The 22,633-nt window shown below is 39.3% G+C and overlaps 1 protein-coding gene across 7 annotated transcripts in view; it reads left to right on the top strand.

Moving 5' to 3' along the window:
* The window catches only part of Ttc6 (tetratricopeptide repeat domain 6), a 200,908-nt gene that overhangs the window by 116,422 nt on the left and 61,853 nt on the right, over positions 1–22,633 (top strand). For all 7 annotated transcript variants that reach the window (XR_013044262.1, XR_013044263.1, XM_042260582.2 and 4 more), the window contains exons 8-11: positions 3,518–3,622; positions 8,334–8,426; positions 10,428–10,502; positions 14,810–15,168. Coding sequence is in view for 5 of the 7 variants with exons in the window: in XM_042260582.2 (XP_042116516.1) it covers positions 3,518–3,622; positions 8,334–8,426; positions 10,428–10,502; positions 14,810–15,168 (632 nt within the window). In the remaining 2 variants the exon portion in view is untranslated. The remainder of the gene's footprint in view (positions 1–3,517; positions 3,623–8,333; positions 8,427–10,427; positions 10,503–14,809; positions 15,169–22,633) is intronic.

Raw genomic sequence — 22,633 nt, 5'->3', positions numbered from 1 at the left:
GATGTACGTAGGGGCTCACAGAGACTGTGGCAGCATCCATAGCATCCATAGGGCTTATCTCACCCAGATGGAGTCCCAGTGCTGAGAGGGAAAGTGGGCAGAAGTCCCCATCTGTAACCCAGAAGCTATCTCCAACTGACATCCTCTTGCAAAGGAAAAATTAGTTTTCTCTATCAGGTTGTCACTGAGTATGTAAACCATACACATGGGCAGGCTCAATACCCAGCAGTAGATATATCTGTATTGGCATACAAAACAAATGCAGTGGTATTTTTGAATTTTTTTTTTTAAATCTCATAATGCTTTGTCATACTTGGGGCATTTTCTTTCATCTTACAGGTCTTTTGCTTAAGGTTTCCAGTTTTTATGGGGTTTCTGTGTGTGCAAATGTGTGTGATTCTATGTTTATGTGTGTTTCTTGTGTTTTTTCCTCTGGCTCTTTTTCCCATTTGTTTGTTTTTTATTGTATCTTATTTTATTATTATTTTTAGATGACTGTGTTTTCTAATGAGACAGAGGAAAAAAGGGTATGCATTTGGGTGGGCAGGGAAGTGGGGGTGATTGAGGAAGAGTTGGGGGAGGGGGGCCATACCGAGAATGTATTGCATGTAAATATACTTTTAGTAAAAGAAAAACAGGAAAGAAAAGCAGAATGCTGTGTGAAGTTAGAGCATACAGGGACTAAGGTCATGTGATGATGGAGAGTGAGGTGTAGTTGCTGGCCAAGAAATTTAAAAATTGCTAGTACCCTCTAGCAGCCAGTCAGGGAGAAACCAGGAGGAGCTCTTCCCTGGACTCGTCAGAGGAAGCATGTGCCTCAACTCTGGAGCTGTGAAAGGATGCCTTTCTCCTCATTTATACCAGCAGGGGATGCTGAGTATGGCAGCCCCAGGAGACCTCTGTGTTTGGTAGTATGTTTGCTAAAATTAATGGACTGGAATTGGTGTGTGTTTTTCACTAAAGTTCACACTCCACTCAGGGTTCCCTGGTTTTACAAACCATGTCTGTGTCCCAGAAGTTTATTTGGACATAACACATTTAATTGTCCTGTTTATTTATTTTTTATAAACTGTGACATTATCTCAGATTTTCCTCATTTCAATGAAAATTTTAGGGATTACTGTTCAAGTATTTTGTAAACGGCTCTCAGTTGAGAGTTGACTGATGTTTTTATTGGATGGGTTTGTGAGACTCCAGGAGGAAGACTACTGAGTGACTTCTAACCTACAGGGCATATGCTGTCAGCGTGACTTCTCAGCATGGTGTTGACCTTGGTCACTTGGTCACAAATGTCCTCCTTATAAAGTTTTACTTGCCTGCACTGTACTTTTTTCAAAGAAATTTATGTGCAGTCACCCTTAAAAAGTAGGGAATTTTGCTCTACCTCCCTGAGCTTAGAATATTTACAAAAATTAACTAGAGTTCTTCTGTGTAGGAAAATTGGCCTACTCATTATTCATTCATTCACTCATTGAAATCAGCATTACTGACAGATATTTATATTATACTTTGTGTTATAATCCAGTTCTACTTTATTACTCTTGTTCCTACTGCTAAAATGGTTTATACTTTGGCTGTTTGCAACTCCTTTATTTGGACCCTGGGCTTCTTTCAATGCTTTGCATCGTTATAAGGGTTTCTTATTTGGACCCTGGGCTTCTTTCAATGCTTTGCATTGTTATAAGGGTTTCTTGGCAGTCCTTTAATTTTTGGGACAAGAAGATGTTCTAGACATCTTTATTTTTTCTTTAAAGGCAGTTTCTTAATTCCTTATAGTACAAAATGTCCCAGACTTCTTTCCCGATTTGTTTGCTTGATGCATCCTGATCCCATTTATGGGATTAGAAACCAACATCCAAATAGTATGTATGCTTGTTACTACCAAGGCATTGTTGCTTCTAGGCTTTGCCAACTGACACAGGAAGAATACATGAGTCTCCAGCAGGGCAGTAGCACATATAAACTCATGAGACCTGTGCAAGCTTAAGCTAGACAAAATCCAACATGGAAGTAGGGAGGTGGGCAGCACTAGCTGAGGAGCTATGAGCATTTCACAGCAGCTGGGAGAAGGAAGTCTGTTTTCTTTAATGATGTGACCCCTGATTGATCACATCCCAGGGCATACCCCACCTTCCAAGAGTGGTAGAGCAATACAAACTGGACTCAGTGAGGACAAAAAGAAGAAAACTCAGTGTTGGGTAGGTAGGGCAGTAAGGGCAGAGGAGTGGGAATGAATACGATCAAAATACATTTAGGGACTTGACAAAGATTGATAAAAATGTTATTTATAAAAATATGTGTGTCGGTATATACTAACTAATATAAATACATATATCTGTAAAGGTAGCTGTATGTAAGCATCTATATTAAACTAAATGTGAGTTCCTAATCCACTGTGATAAGGAACATTCTAGCTCCCCCTTGCATATCTCTAAACTCTCACTCCAATAATGGCGAACTGGCTCCCACCATCCTCCACTGTTGTATTGAGTCTTAGAAGTCCAGTATCCGTGGATGGAAGTATCAGGGTTGCTAGTCCATATTCCTGTGGGTGCTTCAGCAGCTAAAGCACAATGCCATATGGACTGTTTCTTTTCCTTTAGTTTTACATTTGCCACTCCTTCCCAGTCACTGAGCTCTTCATCCCACCTACTTTTATGAGGTTGTTTCACACACTGACAATAGTTAGAATGTTTTGTTTTGTTTTGGATCCCACCCTGGATTCCTCTTTGTTCCCTATGTTTCTGTAAGCTTTGTGTGACGTTAAAAGTCAACCTTTGTTCTTCAAAGTTCAATAAATTTCAACAAATGTCATGTAGCCAACATTCTGGTAGCACCCCCAATAGTTTTACTTCTCTAAAACAAATCCCTTCTTAGTTTATGACTGTATACTTTACACGATGTCTTTATAATCCTAAATAACATCATCATATATTTGTGTATTTGTGTGTTCTAACTCATTTATATAAATAACACTTTTGCCTAAATTTTTTCTGAAATGGTTATTTGCAATACTATGTAAGTCCCATCCATGGATTATAATTGTTGTGTTTGAATGGCTTTGTAAATGTTCATATATAATGTTTATAATGTTATCTGTTTCTCTCCTAAGGATCACTTAAACTGGGCTTTATTTCTCATTTAATATGCTCTGTGAATGACCTATGCTTATCTCCTCATGTATATATCTAAGAACTTGTTTAGAACACATAGCAAGAAGTGAAATTGCTGAAACGGTTGGCGTGTACATCTTCTGCTTCCCTGAGACTGCTCAGCTTGTTTCCGGGGTGGTCCACCAGTTCCTCACATCATAGCATCAGTTAACACTGCTGGCTCTACTGTCTCCCTGTAAGCTGACAGTACTCCAAGCCAGCTTTCCTTGGCTTTCCGAGTCTGTGTGACAAATCAGGCCATTTTCTCAACAACTAGAAACAATATGACAGGAGCTTGGGCTTTTAAATTCGGGGGACATTTGTTACTATTTGTTATAATTTTTTTTATATAATTATTTTCAAAGATGCCTGCATATCCGGGAACTTCAAGGATGTTTTGGAATCTTGCTGCGCCCAAATTTGCAATTCCAGAATCAACCATAAGGAAAACTTTATATCCAAAATATGAGGTAATAAATACAGCATTTTCTATATTGTTATTTTTGCTGTTATCTAACAATAAACCTGTATAACTTGCTTCAGAAGTAAAATTTACTGGGCAGTTGTTATATAACTTTTCAAGCAATTATTGCTGTGGTCAGGATTGGTTGGATGATACTTTAGAGATGATTTATATGTGTAAATAATTGTCACATGTATCATTATATGTGCATATGAATGTACCCTTATATTTTATCAAATTGTGGTGTACATATATAAGCTATAAGTATGACTAATGCACTTTTTAAAGTGTTATACTTACTGTAGCTAGACAAGAGTAGCCTGTTTTCTTTTTGGAAGATTATTTTATTTGTGATTCAAGTTACAAAGTCATGAAGGTTGTGTGATGGTATTTTCATTATTTTTTTTGGTACATGATGACAATGAGCATTTATTATCAAATTTTAGATAATAATTAAGAATCCCTATTAAATTTGCTGGCAGTGGTAGTAGTCTTGTTGATATGTGCCTCACAATTAAGACTTTATAGTTCTCCTGGAAAACCAGATGGAACGTCTCTTACACATTGGTGGAAAAGCAAACTTTATTTCAAACCAGTCTAGAAGGGTAGCCAGAATGGTGGAAGGGAGCACATGGCCACATGTCCTGTTGGCACGGGCTCAACTGGGACTCCCTCCAGGTCCTGCTTATCAACCAAGCACCTGCTGCATTTTCTCCTCAGGTTGACACTAAAATGGTGTCTGCCAGATGTCCACGATGTCTCAGTTTTCCAAGCCTGCCATCATTTCACAGAATAAGATAGTTAATTCTTTTTGGAAGCTCTGGTAGAATTCTGAACTAAATCATCCATCCGCGGGATTTCATTAGTTGAGCAATTTTAAGTCACTGCTTCATCTCAAAATAAATTTGTTAGGCATGCCATTGTACGCACGAAGTTACAGTGTCTATGACTACACGCTCAAGACCCAAGCAAGATCAAATCAGCCAAAATCCCAATCTGGAAAAGGGTGAGGGCTCATGAAGCCCCACCCTTCTACCTGAGGAGCTATCTGCAACTGATGCAGTGAGAGGGAGTTGTCTTTAGGGATGTTTTACTAAAAAAAGCTGTGTATATGGTCCAGTAGAGGGACCTTCACCAATGTCCATGAAGGCAGCACTAAGGGGATTCAGTGGGTTTTAAAAAACAAAACACATCAAATTGTGAGGGAAAAATTGGGGGGAGGATAAGGAGGAATAGAATCAGGGATTGAGGGGTGTATTTGATTAAAACTCATCTGTATGTATGTATAAAATTCTCAAAGAATAAAAGTTAAAAACATCAAATAATGAAATAATTGAAAATTGAATAAAAGAGAACTATGCATTGGAAAGCAGTTCTGCATACCCCAAGGCAGGAAGAGAGGAGTTAATACGCTGAGCCAGTCGAAGGTGGACGCCTGCCAACCGGGATGTATCTGGGCTTTCTGAAAAACTATTAGCGTGTTTAAATGTCAGGTAGGAAACAGTGCAGGTACCAGTGGCCAGCATGACATGCTCTACTGACTGCTTTAACAACTTTGTTTTTCCTATAGGGTTTGGAATGTATGCCTAGTCACCTGGCAGACAAAATGGCAGTTATGACCAAGATGGCTGTCATCACGTTGAGTGGCTGCCTACATGAATTATCTCCTTTGTTGATTTTTGTTACCAGTAATTTTTGTTTATCTATTTTAAAAGAAAATGCTAGAGTTGATACAGATAGGAGGAATCTTCTTGAAAATTTGAAAGAACTCATTGTTTGGATAGAACTGAACCCTTGGGGAAAGTTTCTGATAATTTAAATGTTTTCTTTACTCATTGTTGAGCTAGTAGTTTTTGGGTCAGCTCTGAACTCATTACAGAAATCCATGTGTTTTGTAAGAAACACTGCTGTATGTGTAGAGATGCATGTATTTTCCTGTCAGTCAAAAACCTCTGTTTGTAATGTTGCATAATTTTATTTCCCATCTCTTCATTTTCATAGCTATAGTAGGATTTTTAGAAAGTAGTTTAACTTTCTTGTTTCTTTTCTTTGTTTTCAGTTATAAATGTTTCCCTTTATCAAACTACTATCCACATCCTAGTGAAGAGCTATCATCAATACATTTTTAGTGAGATTCACAATATACGATGTCCTAACTGTTAGATACCGTGGCCTGTCAGCAGAAAAAGAAATGGATTCAGTATACCTTCCTTTATTAAAAGTATCTTGGATTAATTATTACATCATTTTTTGCCATTGTGAAAATCAGTTATTTTTCTCTTGATTTTTTTTGATTTATTGACTTCGCTGCTTATCATAAAATGTTGATGTAGCATGAATTCTAATTGGTCTTATAATAAAAACCCGGAGCCAGATATCAGGGTAAATGCTGAAAGATCATAGGAAACAAGCCACAGCCACTTCTCACCTTGACTACTCCCGTCTCCTCCTGCCTTATATTCCTTTCTCTGTTCAGCCATCACTTCCTGTCCCAACCTTCCTAGTGCTGGGATTAGACGCATGTGACTCCAAAATACTGGGACTGAAGGTGTGCTTCATCACCCCCGGCTCTGTTTCTCTTTTAGACTGGATTAATCTCATGTAGTCCAGGTGGCCTTGAACTCACAGAGATCTACCTGCCTCTGCCTCCCGAGTGCTAAGATTAAAGGTGTGCGCCACCACTGCCTGGCCTCTGTGGCTAACTCTGTGGCTGGCTCTGCCCTCTGATCTTCAGACCAGCTTTATTTGTCAGAGCATATACAAAATATACCACATGTTGATATTCTCTTTAGTCATCTCCTTAATTTTTTATTGAATTTTAATTATTTTCTTATTCTTTTAAAGTAATACAAATATAACTTACGACTTGTATAAAGCTTTGAGTTTATTTCACCATCTTTTACTTAGTGTCTTCATTTGTTTTTAAAATAATTTGTTTTGGGGGGGATTGTTTTCATTTTCTTTCGGCCCACTTAGGTGGGAAGCAGTTTCAAAAGTTAAAAAAATTATTGATATTGTTTTCTTTATTAAAGCTTATTATCAATTATTAATAGCATACAGCATACCTTTCACATTTTTTGAAACTGATTGCTATTTGTGTTATGGTTTATTAGCTAGTCCAGTATTCACTAACTCAGGCAGTGGCACTATATATAGTTACCGTTGTTAACCCTGAGCTGGAGTAAGCAGAGCCTAGCTTCTGGAATCAGAGTCCTGATTTCGAATCCTTTTGCTTTCTAGCTAACTCTGTCTATGCTCCTGAAATCCATTGCTTTTGTATATAAAGTGAGTTTTGAGGATTTAATGAGGCATTGCACTGTGTATACTGTGTATACTCTGTAAGGAGCCTTAGTTTGAGAAATATTTCTACAGTTTCTGATGTTTTAGTATATGAGCCATCTTTTTTTTTTTTTTTTACAGTAAGCAATCATTGGTGGTTAATAGGTTCTACTGTTTTGACACAAAATACGGTGTGAAAGCTTTTGCCTTTGTTTTAAGTGTCTTCTTAAATATATAACACTTGGTATTCCAGTATACTTTTGAATGTCTTGTGTGAACATAGGGCAAGCAGTCAGCAGGTCAACAAGCCATGAGGAGCAAGCCAGTAAGCAGCACTCCTCCACGGCCTCTGCGTCAGCTCTTTCCTCCAGGTTCCTGCTCTGCTTGGGTTGCTGCCTTTGATGATGAACAGATATGTGTAAACAAAATAAACACTTCCCTCCCAAAGTTAATCTTGGTTAGGATGTTTCATTATGACATTGAAACCCTAAAATGCTGTGACCCTTTAATATAGTTCCTCATGTTATGGTGACCCCCAGCCATAAAATTATTTTTGTTGCTACTTTATAACTGTAATTTTGCTATTGGTATGAATTGTAGTGCAAATATCTGTGTTTTCTGATGGTCTTAGAAGACCTCTGTGAAAGGGTATTTCAACCCCCAAAGGGGTTGCAACCCACAGGTTGAGAACTATTATCCTGAGACATGGTTTAAAAAGATGAACAGAATTCAATGCTGATTCCTAAGTTGCCTTAGCATTTTCCACTTTCAATGATAATAGCATACTACTTTTAAAAACTGACTTTTGAATTTCAGTATTTTTCAACCATAAAGTTAGAACTTCATCAGATAAATAAAGAATAGTATGGCTCTGCTAACCATGAAACTGTCAGCTTGTCACATTTAGGTCTTCCAGTTGTTTCTGAATACTAGAGTTGATAGCTATAAGATGCATGAGCATAATTTGTATGGCTATTTTTTCCTCTTATAACACACCTATACTGTAACTTAGTTGGGTGACAGAATTTAAAGATTACATCATTTAAGGAAACTTGCACTCCAGTTTACATTTAGAGTACTTACTTGTGCTTGCAAATGAAGCCATTTGTTAGCAATAAGGCCTAATTTTGCATCTTGTTAATAATTCTGGTTTGATATGTAAGACAGCCGAGATGTAATGTCACCGATAAGTCCTAAGAATTAACATTACAGAAATCAAGTGCACGTTCCCATTTGACTCCAGGCCGGAGCCCTGTTGTGGATTCTGCATTAACATGACATCTCTAGTTGGACGTTCATGCATCATTGGAAGCAATTCTTTTACTACAGGTCTTTTATTTATTTTGCTAACAATGTTGTTCAGTGAAATAGCAGTGACTATAAACACTGAAAATATTCCATGACATTATTTAATACTTAATTTAATCTTTTTATCACAGAGTGTTCAGTCAAGTAGAATCTTAATTGAGAAATTGTCTGCAAGCCAAGAAAGTGTGGTTATTTCAGATACATACCCCAGAAGAAGTTTTAAGGTATGTATGACTTTTACTCTGAATTTGAATTGATTGCTATATCTTCCTTTAGCTCGCAAATTATTTCTAGTTACTCTGGAAATCATTTCTTGGTGTTTGATGACTCTGAGGACTATCTCAGACCAGCCAGCAGTGTCTGTGTGAACAATTGATTCCCACCGTGGTGTTCTTAGAATGCACAGAAGATAGTATTCATTAATTAGTGGCAAGATATTTGTGTGTATTTTTTCCCCTAAAATGCTAAGCTTTCCAATTTCTTTTTGCCTGGGACTTAAATGCTTAAGTGTGTGTGTGTGTGTGTGTGTGTGTGTGTGTGTGTGTGTGTGTGTGTGCCTTTTGGCTCAAAAGGAAAGCTGTGTGTAGCCATGGAGCAGAGTCAACGTGACTGTTGTACATGGAAATTGCATGTACCCCATCGATTTCTCTGTCCTTGCAGACTATTCATGGCTACTCCTTAAGTAGTAAACAGGACTGGAGATAAGTATGTAATTTATTTTAGTGGCCCATTAATGTCCTGACACTGAAGGAAGATAACCAGGACACAGTTTTCTTTTCATGAGGGCCTTCAACTCTGTGCTCCACCTTGGCATCTTAGGCTGCTGAGCACCAAATAGCAGAGAGTTTCAGTGTCCTGGGACAAGTCACATTCCCTTTCTAGTCAGCTATCTAGGCTGTCTGTGTTTCTGCCCCTGTCCCCCATATTCCCAGGAAGTACTTTGGGGCTGTGGTAATGATTCAACAGTCAGTGTTTTGTTACTGGTGTTTTTTTTTCCCCATCATTTATTGGCTACTTGTCCTGATGTGTGTTTGATACTTTTAGTCCTCACTCTCTCTTAAAAACAGCCAGATCACTCAATTACACACTTTCTGGGTTGGAAAGCCATTTTCATTCTCTCGATCGTGGTGGTAGAGCCTCTCATACCTTCCTGTCATGTGGTCATGTGGTCTCTTTAGCAGCAGCTGCTTTTCACCCATTCTGCTGGAATTGGAAGACACAGGTATGATTACGCCACTGATGTCTGAGCAAACACAGTAGTGGCTCCACCTGCCACATAAAATGTACCCAGAGTGCCTAGCTAGACCTCACAAACCGGTCTCAAGTATGTATTGTTCATATGCTTCTCCATCCATTGAACATCCATGTGCCCTACACTTTGCCTCCACAAGAATCCTCATGGACTAAAATTGCTGGCAATCTGACATTTCTCTTTCTATGTTGGGGACTGTTCACATGGCCTGGGATGGTTTCAAGATCTTTGCAGTCTATGGAAGTACTTTTGTCCTCACACAGCAGCTATGATATATCCAGATTCTTACCTATTCAGAACTGACCTCTTCCTGTTCTCTTTGTACCTGAAATCATACCCTGTTTATAGTAGTTGATACTGTTGTTTTGGATTATAGATACTGCTTTTTATTTGGATAGGAAGAGCAAACATATTTGCTTTCAACTCTACTGTGACAGTGATTTCTTACTCTGAATGTAATAGCACCCACCTTGGTGACATTATAGAAAGTGGTGGTGTTTATGTGGTCCCCTAACCTAAAGTGAAAAGATGAGGTTTCTTTTTTTTTTTTTTTTTTTTTTTTTGGTTTTTCGAGACAGGGTTTCCTGTGTAGCTTTGCACCTTTCCTGGAACTCACTTGGTAGCCCAGGCTGGCCTTGAACTCACAGAGATTCACCTGGCTCTGCCTCCCAAGTGCTGAGATTAAAGGCGTGTGCCACTACCGCCCGGCCTTAGGCTCTTGATTTTTGTTGTCTCAAGCTAAAATTAAAAATTAGCAACTTTCATTTCTATAAAATGACTAAATGAAGTGACAGGTCTTAAGTGCTGCTCTTCTCCATTAAGCAAATGACTTAATAAGTAAGAAAGTATATTTTAATTAGAATTTGTACTTTTTATTAATTTACAAGGATTATCATTACTCAACTGTTATATGACACTTTAGCTTGCTGAACAATAACTATGGTTAATGTGTTTTTACTTGATTATTTTACAGTCTTTAATACTAAAAAAATCTGCATCATATGAGAATATCCAAAAATATTCCAGTGCACCACATACACGATTAAAGGTAATATAACTTTTTGGCTTTTACATTCTAGACTACGCTTGTATTTCTAGCAATAAAAAAACATGCTACGCTCTTTCCCAAAGTTTGAACAGTTATACTATTTCTTGTTATTAACTTGGAGTTACTTGTAGTTTCATGATATAGGAAGTGTAATAAATGATGCAGGGCCACTATCTCTATGTGAAATTCTTGCTGGTGGATTTTGGGTTTAAATTCATACACATGGGGTTGCAAACACACACACACACACACACACACACACACACACACACACACACACAGAGACAGACTCATGTTCACATACACACCATCCTTGTGAGATAGTCCAGAAATTCAGTTGGTAAAATGCAAGGACCTTAATTCGATATCCAGAACCAATGTGAATAAATGCTGAGTGTGATATCTCATGCTTATGACCCAGCGCTGGGGAGGCAGACAGGATTTGTAGAAAATGATGCACTAAAGAGTTTAAATTAAAATTTCCATGATGTTATTATAAAATTATAATGATTAATGTATAGCCATTTCATGTCGCTTATAATTATTATGTTAATATATTAATGCTAAAATTAGGTTGACTAGCAAATAATAGGATAGAATGGTTTTTGTTATTTAAATTTGCAAACACTGAATGGAAAGTTATTGTAGAGTATATGTTAACAGCAGTGTATGGAAATACAATGTTGTTTAAATGTTTTTTAAAATAGATTCACCAATTAATTTTATAAAATAAGGCATTTTAATAATTCAGTATGTTTAATTAACATAGTATGCTTAATTTACAGTGTTTATATGAAAAACAACCAAATTATTGGACTTTAACTCTATAAACTGACTTTTGAATAAGCTTCAGAACTTGACGCGACATTTAAAGAACTCAAAATGGAAAGCCTCAGACTATTCTATAAAATGAAAAGGGAAAGAACTCAACTAAATTTATCCTGTAAGCCATAATTGCTCTGATACCAAACCCCAGAAAACGACCACCACCACTGCCAAAATCCACACATCATTTTCTTTGGTAAACTTAGACACAAAAATTCTCAATGAAATTTAGCTTGCCGACTGGATTCATTAGCACATCAAGGCAATGGCTAGTGAGGTGGCCACTGAGTCTGATAACTTGAGTTTGATCCCCAACTCCCACATGATGGAGAGAAGAAACCCAACTCTCACAAAGTGTCCTCTGATCATCACACATGTATGATGTCAAACACATAGAAAATAAGTAAATGTGAAGAATTAAAAACCCATACATTAGCCAGGCGACGGTGGCACGTGCCTTTAATCCCAGCACTCAGGAGGCAGAGGCAGGTGGATCTCTGTGAGTTCAAGGCCAGCCTGGTCTACAGAGCGAGATCCAGGGACAGGCACCAAAGCTACACAGAGAAACCCTCTCTCAAAAACACAAAACAAAACAAAAAAAACCCAACCAACCAAACAAAAAACCCCATACATTATGATCAAGTTGGCTTCATTCTAGTAATGCAAATGTGTGGTTGGGCATGCAAATCAATATATGTAAGACAGCACATAAATAGAATCAGTGGTAGAAATCAATAAATAACAGAGAAAGCATTCATTATGACAAAATCCCCAAAGAAACTGGAAATAGAAAGAGCAACCCTCAGTGCAATTATGCTATCTATGGACAAACCTAACCTTTACACTAACTGAGGAAAAACTAAAGACTTCTCTAAAATCAAGAATGATACATGTGTGTCCACTATTTGTACTCCTATTCAATACAAGGATAGAAGTCTTAATTAACAATAAAAAAAGAGAAAAGAAACGAAAGAGTTAAAATGGGAAAGATGACATATTATCCCTATTCACTGCGATCATTTACCTAGAAGATCATAAAGACCCGCGACCAGGAAACTTGAAGATCCGATAAGCACCAAATAGTAGGGCACACAATCAACACACAAAAATCATTGTCTCTTTATACCTACCAATAATGAACACCCTAAGAAAGAAACAGGGAAGGAAAACAATGCCATTTTCTCCAGCTACAAAGAAAAAAGAAAAGAAAAGAATAAGCCTGGCATTAGAAAGGCACCAGGGAAGCCAAAACACAAAATAAATGCATTTTAATTAAGGATTCTATTACTGTGACAAAGACCACAACTAAAAGAAACTTAGGAAGGAAAGGGTTCATTTCATCCTCCAGCTCTCAGATCACACTCCATCACTGAGGGAATTAGGGCAGAACTCAAGACAGAAGCCTAGAGGCAGGAGCTGAAGCAGAAGCCGTGGAGTAATGCTGTTTACTGCTTGCTCTTCATGGCATGTTCACCCACTTTCTTATACCATCGAGGGCCACCTGCCCATGGGTGGCACCACCCACAGTGAGCTGCTTCCCCTCCCCACATTAATCATTGATGAAGAAAATGTACCATAGGCTTGACCATAGGCCAATCTGATGGAGGCATTTTCTCAATTAAGATTCTCTCTTCCCAGATATATCTAGGTTTGTGTCTAGTTGATAAACACCAACCAGCCCCAAGTCTAACAAAGGGAGCGAAAAATCTTTATAACGAAACCTATAAAACACCGGAGAAATACTTTGATGAAGACACTAAAAGATTGAAATATCTCTTGTGCTCATGGTTGGCAGAGCTAACATTATGAGTATGGCCATGTTACCAAAAGTTATCTATAAGGTCAATGCAATGAGTGTCAAAATTCCAATGAAATTCTTCAAAGAAATTGAAGAAAACCCTGTGCAAACACACACACACACACACACACACACACACACACACACACACACACACACACACACACACTTAAAAAATAACCAACTAGCCAAATCAGTTTTGAGCCCAAAGGGCAATGTTAGCAGTTATGACAGTACCTGATTTCAGAGGATAGGTAGCATTGCCATGATAATAAAGATAGCAGGGTAATAGCCCAGAGGAGGGCAAAGACATCATAATAAAGTAGAGAACTCACATGGCCACAGTTATCAGGTTCTCAGCACAGATGCCAAAAGCAGATATTACAAAACTGAGCCTCTTCAACACGTGGTTCTGGGAAAACTGGATATTCACACATAGAAGGATAAAACTAGATCCTTAGGTCCAAAAAAACCAATTCAGACTACATCATGTACCTAATGTAAGACATGGGACTTTGAAATTATTGACAAAGAACACTCTAAGATATTGGCATGAGCAACAACTTTCTGAAAAGGTCCCCAGGAGCTCAGGAAATAATAGCAAGAACTGAAAAAAATGGGATTGCACAAAATTAAAAAGCTTCTGTTCAGGAAGGGAACTATTAGCAGAATAGAGACAACCTACAAAATCTGGAAAAAAATCTTTGCCAATATTTGTGCGATAGAAATTTATATCCAGAGTGTAGGAAGAGCAACAGCCACAAAAACCAAGAGAAGCATCCAATCCCCAAATGGACAAATGAAGTAAGCATACAATTTTTAAGATTTGAAGTCCAAATGGCTGATAAGTACATGGGAAAATGTCTGACATTCTTAGCCACCAGGTAAGTGCAAACCAAAGCTAACCTGGTAGTTAATGTCATCCCAATCAGCCTGGCCATTATTAAGAAAACAAATGACAACCAACATTGGGGAGAGTATGGGCAAAGGGAATCCTTGTGCATACTACTAGTGGGAATGTAAATTAGTGTCACTGTGGTGGAAAATCAACAGCAGTTGGTCAGGAGCCTAAAAATAGAGCTACCACATTATCCAGCTTAACTGCTCTCCTGTATGTTCCCGAATGAACCAAAATCTATATACAATAGGTAATAAGAATAAAAATACCCATGTTTATTGGGGCTCTATTCACAAGTTGTCATCAGTCTAGATGCCATTCGTAAATAAGTGAGAATATGTGTAACACACACAACTAAGTAGTATTCAGCCATAAAGGGTGAAATTATGTCCTTTGAGGGGAAATGATGTAGGCTGGAGATCTTCATATGATGTGAAGCAAGTCATATGAAGAAAGATGAATATTGTGTTTCCTCTAGTATGTGGATCTAGATTTTTAAAAGACCTGGAAGTCGAAAGGAGACTGTTTGAGAAGAGGAAGGACATCAGGATGAAGGGATAAGAAAAGAATAGGGATGAATGTGGTCAAAGTATATTACATACATGCATGAGAATGTCATGATGAAACTTGCTATTTTGTACAATTCACATATACCAGGGACAACTTTAAGAATATATTGTTTAATATTTATTCAATAAAGCCAAGTCACATTAATTGCAGTTGCGATTGTATTAATTTTAAATGTAGAACAACTCAACTGATCTCCACCTCTGTTTTCTTATTAAGAGATCAAAGTCTACAGCTGAGTTGAGGAAAGAAGAGACCACACCTCCATTTATAGTTAAGGATGACATAGACAGCAACCTGAAACATCTGCTGTACCAGAAGAAGACAGAGCTGGACCGCCAGATTGCCAGGCAAAAGGGAATATTTGAGCCCTCCATCAGAAGCAGCCTGGAAACTGTGCACGAATCAGAAAGCTTGAAATACCTGTCTATTTCTCTGGTTGAAGAATCACGAAAAGCGGGCATTACCTACATTGTATACCCTAGGAAAAAGAAGAAACTATGGAAGAAAGGATTGAAATTCCAGAAGATTGCACTGGTGTATGAACAGCTATCCAAGCCTCCAAAGAAATTAGAAAGGTTCCGTTCAATTTTTTATGGCTTGCGGAGAGTATTGTAGTTTGGGAACTTAATTTTATGATTTCATTCAGTATAGTTACTGTTCCCTCTCCATGGAAAATATGCTGGCTGGAGAGTAAATCTCCCATTTTAAAATATGTAGGCATTTCGTAGTATGAATACGCAGATTGTTTAACTTCCTATTTTAAGACTGAATCCATTTTATGTCTGAAAGAGTCTCTCTGTGAAAAGAAAAAAAAATGTAAGAATACATTTGCTAAACTGGCTTGATGCACAGGTCCAATCCCTATTCTAAATGAATACCATCCATTCCAAAATCAAAATAGATTGCTGATATTTCACTATTTTCAGATTTACATTTTTGTTGAATTATGTGACAAATATAACAAATTTAAATATTTTGTGTGTTGTTGAGCCTTTCTTCAAGGATCAACACACAAATGTAATTATGTTTTCACCTCCATTGGAGGTAATAACAGCTGGCATATTTTCAAAGTTTGGAGAACCTGAAGTGGGAAGAGTGCCCACTCCTGGTATGTTCATGTTTACTGTTTAAGACACAGACAGATGCTTCTTGTAACCAATGCGTCTTACCAAAGTTTCCAGTGATTTCTCTTTAGACTTCCTCAGGTAACAGTCTGTTAAACTCAGGCTCACTTGGAAAGTAAAGACTTTCCTGGTGACAAGCAGTAGAAATGTTTCATTTATTTTGATATTAAGACATGCTGGCTCTTTGGTGTGGTGGGTGACTTATTATCTTGGGACTCTGGAACTTAAAACTGTGTGGGAGACCGCAGGGACAGAGGCCAGCTGTAGCGCGGGAGTTCTCCTGTGTACTGGTCTCCACTGCTCCAGTGTAGCAGGGAGATTTAAGGAGGGTTCAGATAGACTTTTCTTAGTTGAAAAATATCCCTTAGGGAAGAATCAGACATTGGCTGTTTATTTTTGATACATTTGCTGATTTCAAAGTATGAACCTTTGTCATCATAGTAAAAGACAAGACCACACCATTTTGCCTGCTCCTCAGGTGACTTCAGTCTAAATAAATGGTGTAATAGCAGATTGAACACTTTCTGGGAGTTTTACAATGCATGAAGACATCTTGAATACTAAGTTTCACCATTTTAAAAATTTACCTCAAAATGTATTATGAAAGAGTTGTAAATAAAAAATATCACAGGCTGAAATCAACCGGACCCAAAGACTGTAGGAGCCAGTGAGCGTCTATACAGTCAAAGCAGACATTGGTAGCGGAAGCTGTGGCGCGTCACACTGGTGTTTATACTTTTGATCCCAAATGCATTTTTGTGCACATATCCACCACCCCAAACAAAAATCCACGACACAGTTGGAACCAGAAAATCAATTACCTTTATGCCCTCTTTTATAACTCTGTCCACTGCCTGCATTCAGTCTTTTCTCATCCCCTCATAGTCCTTGTTTTTTCTACATGTTATACTTATGTATGTCTACATTTTGGTATATATCAATGCTGTTGAGCTTTAAAGGAAAGCAAAATAACAAAATTTGCAGCAAAGTGGGAGATTTAGAATGTATAATGTTATGTGAGGTCACACAATCTAAGGAAGAAAAACCATGCTTGTGCTCCCTCAAAGTGGAAGCTAGCCAACATTCACCATTTAGAGAAATTTGCCTCTTAATAACCTGATTTAAAATTCGCATATGCTGGGACGTTCACAGCAGGAAATGTAGGAGGGGCCTTTCAGTGAAAGAGGTGTTTGTATTCAGGGTGGTACATGAGGACTTTCTATTTCCCTTTGAAATCTTAAACTAATTTATGTTTCAGTGTAGATAGTTACTTCAATGTAGGAAGTAACGGTTAGCTCAAAAGAAGTTAGGGAGCACCTTGAAGATAATTTTATTTCTATATTTAGGACATTTTTCACTCATTTTGGTGACTGAGAAGTATCATTCTTACCGTTTACATCTGGCTTTCCTCTTGTTGAGTGGCAGCTGTTCTTGGCTGACTCCCTTCAAGATCGGAAATGGACCACACGTGCTTTTACATATGGAGGCAAATCTTCACTCCGGAAAGTTAGAAGGTCATTGGGACTAAAGTCCCAGACTCATACATTTTCTTTCAGCCCCCCTCGAGACAGGCTGGCCCTGTTACTTCCCTCCTCAGCTGGGAAATGGCAGAATGCCACAGACGGACAATAATAGTGAGGCTTTGCTGTTCCTCTAGAAGGACTCTGAGCCCCGAGTCGTGAGGCTGGCCAGTGAGGGACAAGAGGGAAACCATTGGTAGATGATGTCTTTGCTCCGCTGGCAGGGTTCAGCTTTTCCTTATTCTGTTCCTTTGAAAACCGGAGGCAGTTCAGTTCCAGGAACAAGGATGCGTCAGCTATCTCCACATCTGTATTCTAGCTGCCATGCACTAGGCCCTTGGTGACCAGGCCATGTCGCTTTATTTCGTAGGCTGTTTCCTCATCTGGAAGATGTGCTTATCTGCTGCAGTTGCTTTGAGCTCGAAAGTCAGAGTAAAACCAACTTTATCCTTATACAAATGGAATATCTTGAGCAACACATTTAAGCTGCTGACAATTTGCCTGTTTCCTTCAGCAGTGTCACATCTCACCTCAAGCTAATTACGTGTGCACAGATTCCACCTTGAGAGCCTGGCCTCCCTCCATGGCAGATGAAGGAGCAGGTTAATCTACTGTGTTGTTCCTAATGAGAAACCGTGAACCGTACTCTTGGCTCTGAAAACGTGGATCTAGACTTTCTGATCATGCTTTTAATTTTTTTCTTCCCTTTTAATTTGGGCTATTTAATTTAAATGATCCGAGACTATAGCATTTCCTTGTAAAAGTTCAGCCATTATCTGTGTTTGCTTTTTACATTCTTCTAGAGACTTGCCTAGCAGGTTCTAGTTGCTTGTTTCCTTTTAGATATTATAATTATTTTATCAGCTTATAAGATAATACATGCTCATTGTAAAAAATTTAGAAAATATTGCAGTCCAGTCACTAAATCACCTATTAACATAGTTTTGAATGGGTATATACAAACACCGTCAAACAAACCTGTGGGAACAGATTAGCCTTTCTGCCTATGCATGTATGTGAAATGTGTGCTTCCATAGTATATCGAGCACATGGGATTCTATCCATCAAGCTCTGGTATTGATTGTTTCTGTGATGTAGGTAGTTGGTGGGGATGGGTTGAGAAGAGACTTCTCCAAGGTTTACTTTATACCATCTAAATTGTTTGATTTTTTTCCCCCACTGGACATACATTTATGGTTAAAAAGTAACTTTTTTATTTTCTTTTTAAAAAGTCTTTTGGGGGAAATCAGTGGAAGGTGGGGATTCTCAAAATCTATCTCCATTCACTGTGAGTGTCTGGCAGAGCAGACCAAGGAGCTCTGCAAATTAAAACGTAACTGTGCTCTTTCCCAGATTTACAGAGCTGTCAACGAAGTACACATGCATTTTAATTTCAAGTACTTATTTTGCAAAGGGATCTTTGTGGTGGTATTGTGTTCCCCAAAATATTGTGTACTCTAATAAACTTATCTGGGGTCAGAGAACAGACAGCCACTAGATACAAAGGCTAGAAAATGGTGGCACTCACACCTTTAATCCTAGCATTCCAGAGACAGAAATCCCTCTGGATCTCTGTGAGTTCAAGGCCACATTGGAAACAGCCAAGCATGGTGACACACGCCTTTAATCCCAGAAAGCCAGCCTTTAATCCCAGGGAGTGGTGATAGAAAGCAAAAAGATATATAAGGCATGAGGACCAGAAACTAGAGGCATTTGGCTGGTTAGGCATTTGGCTGGTTAAGCTTTCAGGCTATGGAGCAATACAGTTCAGCTGAGATACATTCTGGATGAGGACTCAGAGGCTTCCAGTCTGAGGAACTGGCAAGAACTTTTAAGATTCCTGCTATAGATCTTAGAACTGATAATCACTTCTGCTTTAAGCGGGAATGTACTGCAGACGGAGGAAGAAGCGAGCAGGTAGTGAAGGGAAATTGTGACTTTAGTCCAGCAGTTCATTTCTTCAGAGGAAATTTATTGAGCACCTTCTGTATACCAGATACTCTTCTGGATAGGCAACTACCGATGAGGACAGCAAAGAGTGCTAACCAATCTCCTGCCCTCAGAGAGTTTATAATCCAGTGGGAAAGTGGGAGTGGAAAGAGGAACTCATGATCTTAAGGAAGTGATAAATATTATGAAGAGAATAAGGCAGGGCAGCGGGAGGTGCTGTGTTAGTGTTCGGATGCCTCTATGACTGAGAACTGAATGGTGTGGAAGAAGGAAGTGTTTAAATCTCTGAAGAAAAGGTAAAAGCAAGTGAAAATGCCCCAGGGTGGAGGATATGCTTATTGTTTTCAGACAGCACCCAGACCAGTGTCTGGAACAAAAGAGATTGGTAAGAAAAAAAAAAAAAAGTAAGGTCAAGGAAGCATTTGGGGATAATGGTCATGGTAAGTGAGAAATGTAAAATTACTCATAAGGGTGCCCAGAAGTCAAGGCTCTGGAGATGGCTTAGTGGTAAGAATGCTTGTACATGCATAGGATCGTGAGTTCAAATTACCAGCACCCACATAAAAATGATGGACATGGGTGCATGCGCCTGTAGCCCTGTCATTGGGGGTGAGGAAAGGCAGAGACGGGTGGGTCTCAGCAGCTCACTAGCTAGCAGAGCTGAAATAGAGCTTCTGGTTCAGGGAGATACTGTGGCTCAGGAGAAAAGTGGCAAATGACAGTGGGTAACAACCAACATCCTCCTCTGGCATCTGTGTGCATTTATGAGTGTTTGCGCCCACACATGCTTGTGCACACACACACACACACACACACACACACACACACACACACACACACACACCATACACACACACACACACAAATTTTTAAAAAAGGAAAACGTGTGTTTGTAAGTCATTGTGAACTTGAGAAGAGGATAGAGATGTTTGTAGGCTATGATAAGTATTTTGGATCTTTAAATACAAAAAGGGACCCTGAGAGTAGAGAGAAGTTTGTTGAAATGATCAACTACATCTTAGAGAAAACTCGCTGTGGTGGTATGGATTAAGGAATTGTATGGAAACACAGAGACCCACAAGAAAGCTATTGAATGATCCATCTGAGAAATGGCTGCTCGGTCTGGCGTGGTGGCAATACAGGTGGATAAAAGTGGCCATGCTCTAGACAGACGTTGGGAGTGCAGCCTACAATATTTGCTCATGGATATGAGGGAAAAACTAAGGATACTCTCAAGGTTTTTACTGGAGCCATTGAAAATATCAAAAGGTTTCTCCCAGATGGTTAAGACTGTGCAAGGATCAGGTAGGCACGATGCCAGTCAGACAGAGCACCAAGAGGAACGTACATCAGTTTAGCTTTTCAGATCACAGTGACATTGTAGGACAGGTAAGATGGCGGGGAGGCCAGCAAAGGTGGATAGTTCTGCTCCTGCTGTATACATGTAAGCTTCCGGTGATGCACCATGTCACAGCCATGAAAAAAGAAAGCCAGAGCAACAGCTGCAAATCACATGCCAGAAAGTGTGACCGTTGCTTTAGTAAATATAGTTCCCACATCCAGACCTAAGGTGGCCATTGTAATCTACACTTGATTAAATTTACATTCACTCTAAGTTACGGTAATTTTCTTCCAGACATTTGGTGTTTTTAGTACTGGGCAAACAGGAAATGGAGATGTGGAGTGGTCACCTGTATTTGTCTTTGAAATTGCTGATGGTGCCATTATTATGAATGTGATTTTTTTTTTCAGTGATCTGGTGGATTTTATTGTGTGCCGTCTTACTGCTTGATGGTGTGGGGTGGGATGGGGCCCTCGAGAGACTCCTGCTCTTTATTCCCATCATGTCCTTGTCTACACTGCATTCCTTCTGAGTCACTCACTGCTGCCACGTGTTCCAGGATGAGAAAATGACTACACGGTGGGGACTTCATAGGTCCATTATTAGACGGTCCAAATCTAGTAATAGTCTTCCTATCACTTGATTAATTAGTTCCTTAATTTTATTGATGGACTTGGTAGCGTTGGGTACTGATAAGTTCAGAGTTAGCCTCTATTGACCTCCAGAAAATCCAAGTAGTTGTGTTTGGAATCTTTTGGTGGGAAATTCATGGATGCATGTGTCACGTGGTGGGGTCCTCTCCTTGGGATCTGGCCCGTGCTCCGTGACAAGTGAGGTGTTAGGCTGTGAACTCTTTTGGTCCTGAGGTCTGGGCAAGAGGACATGAATCTCAAACACACAGCTATTTCGTTTTATGCCCAGCAGACCCAGAAGTTTCTTGCTTATCTAAGACAAACAATACCTTTGCAGGCTGCCCATCTGTCGTATCACTGAGAAACCATAGCCATTTAGTTATTGCCACAGGTCCTTGCAAAGTAAAATGCTCTTATCACCTTGCTGTTCCTGTGGTTAATTGTTGTAATTGTGTCTTTGGTGTCTGCAATAGCAGGGCACTTTTAGCTGGGATTTGCCTCTCTACCATCCTGTCAGTCCTGCTGTGACCACTGAACCACATCAGTTCCTTCCTGGTCCTCCAGTTACCCACATCTGTCTCAGCAGCTGTTGTGTTACTGTATGTGCCTTCACCTTTACATTTTCTGTTTTCCCTTCAGGGGCTAGAGCTTGATTAAGGATGCCACATTTTACAGATCAATTCTCAGTTCCGCGAGGTTTCGAGTTCACTCTTCTATGGCAGGGATTCTTAGAGTGTGTTCTTGAATCAGTATGTTTTATGTGGAAACTTGTTAGGATGCACAAACCCTAGCTCTCCACCTGATGCTTGCTAAATTAGAGATTATGAAGGCGCCCAAATCCGCATTTCAGCAAGCCTCCTGGGTGATTCTGATGCAGGGTAACTTCCAAGACCATTTGCTAGGCATTGCCAGGGTAGTGTAACCAAGACAGAACTAACTAGGGTCAGCAGCCCCTACTCTAAGGGCATACAGTAGAGGATGGATTTGGGAGGGTGAGGGGCTGGCCACTATGGTTCTGCAAGAGTATCCACATCTCACAGCTGAGAGACTTTGGGGAGCACACAGATTGTAATTCAGTGTAGGTATGAGGCAATGTGACAGTATAGTCACCAAAAGCTACTTATGCAGGGGGAGAGCACATCTCACAGATGAGGGATATTCCTTCTCTCAGCCAGTTTCTTCTGTTAGGGAAGATAAGTGGAATTTGGGAGAAGAATCCCCTTTTTTCCCCCATATCTGTTTTGTGTTCACTCTATCACCTTGGTGTACTTAAGGGGTTTGGACCCTCAGTAGGTACTGCCACTATTCTGTTCTTCTAAAGTGCCTCACTCAGCCCTCATCAGAGAAGCCTCCTCCTGTAGTAGATGGGCACCAACACAGAAACGCACAACTAGACAATGTACAGACAGTGAAAGACTTGTTAAGTTACTGTATGTCTTAGGGTTCCTCTTTCTGTGATGAAGCACCATGAC

This window comes from Peromyscus maniculatus, chromosome 14, assembly GCF_049852395.1.
Source record: "Peromyscus maniculatus bairdii isolate BWxNUB_F1_BW_parent chromosome 14, HU_Pman_BW_mat_3.1, whole genome shotgun sequence".
Classification (NCBI taxonomy): domain Eukaryota; kingdom Metazoa; phylum Chordata; class Mammalia; order Rodentia; family Cricetidae; genus Peromyscus; species Peromyscus maniculatus.
This window is presented reverse-complemented; position numbering and strand designations above follow the sequence as displayed.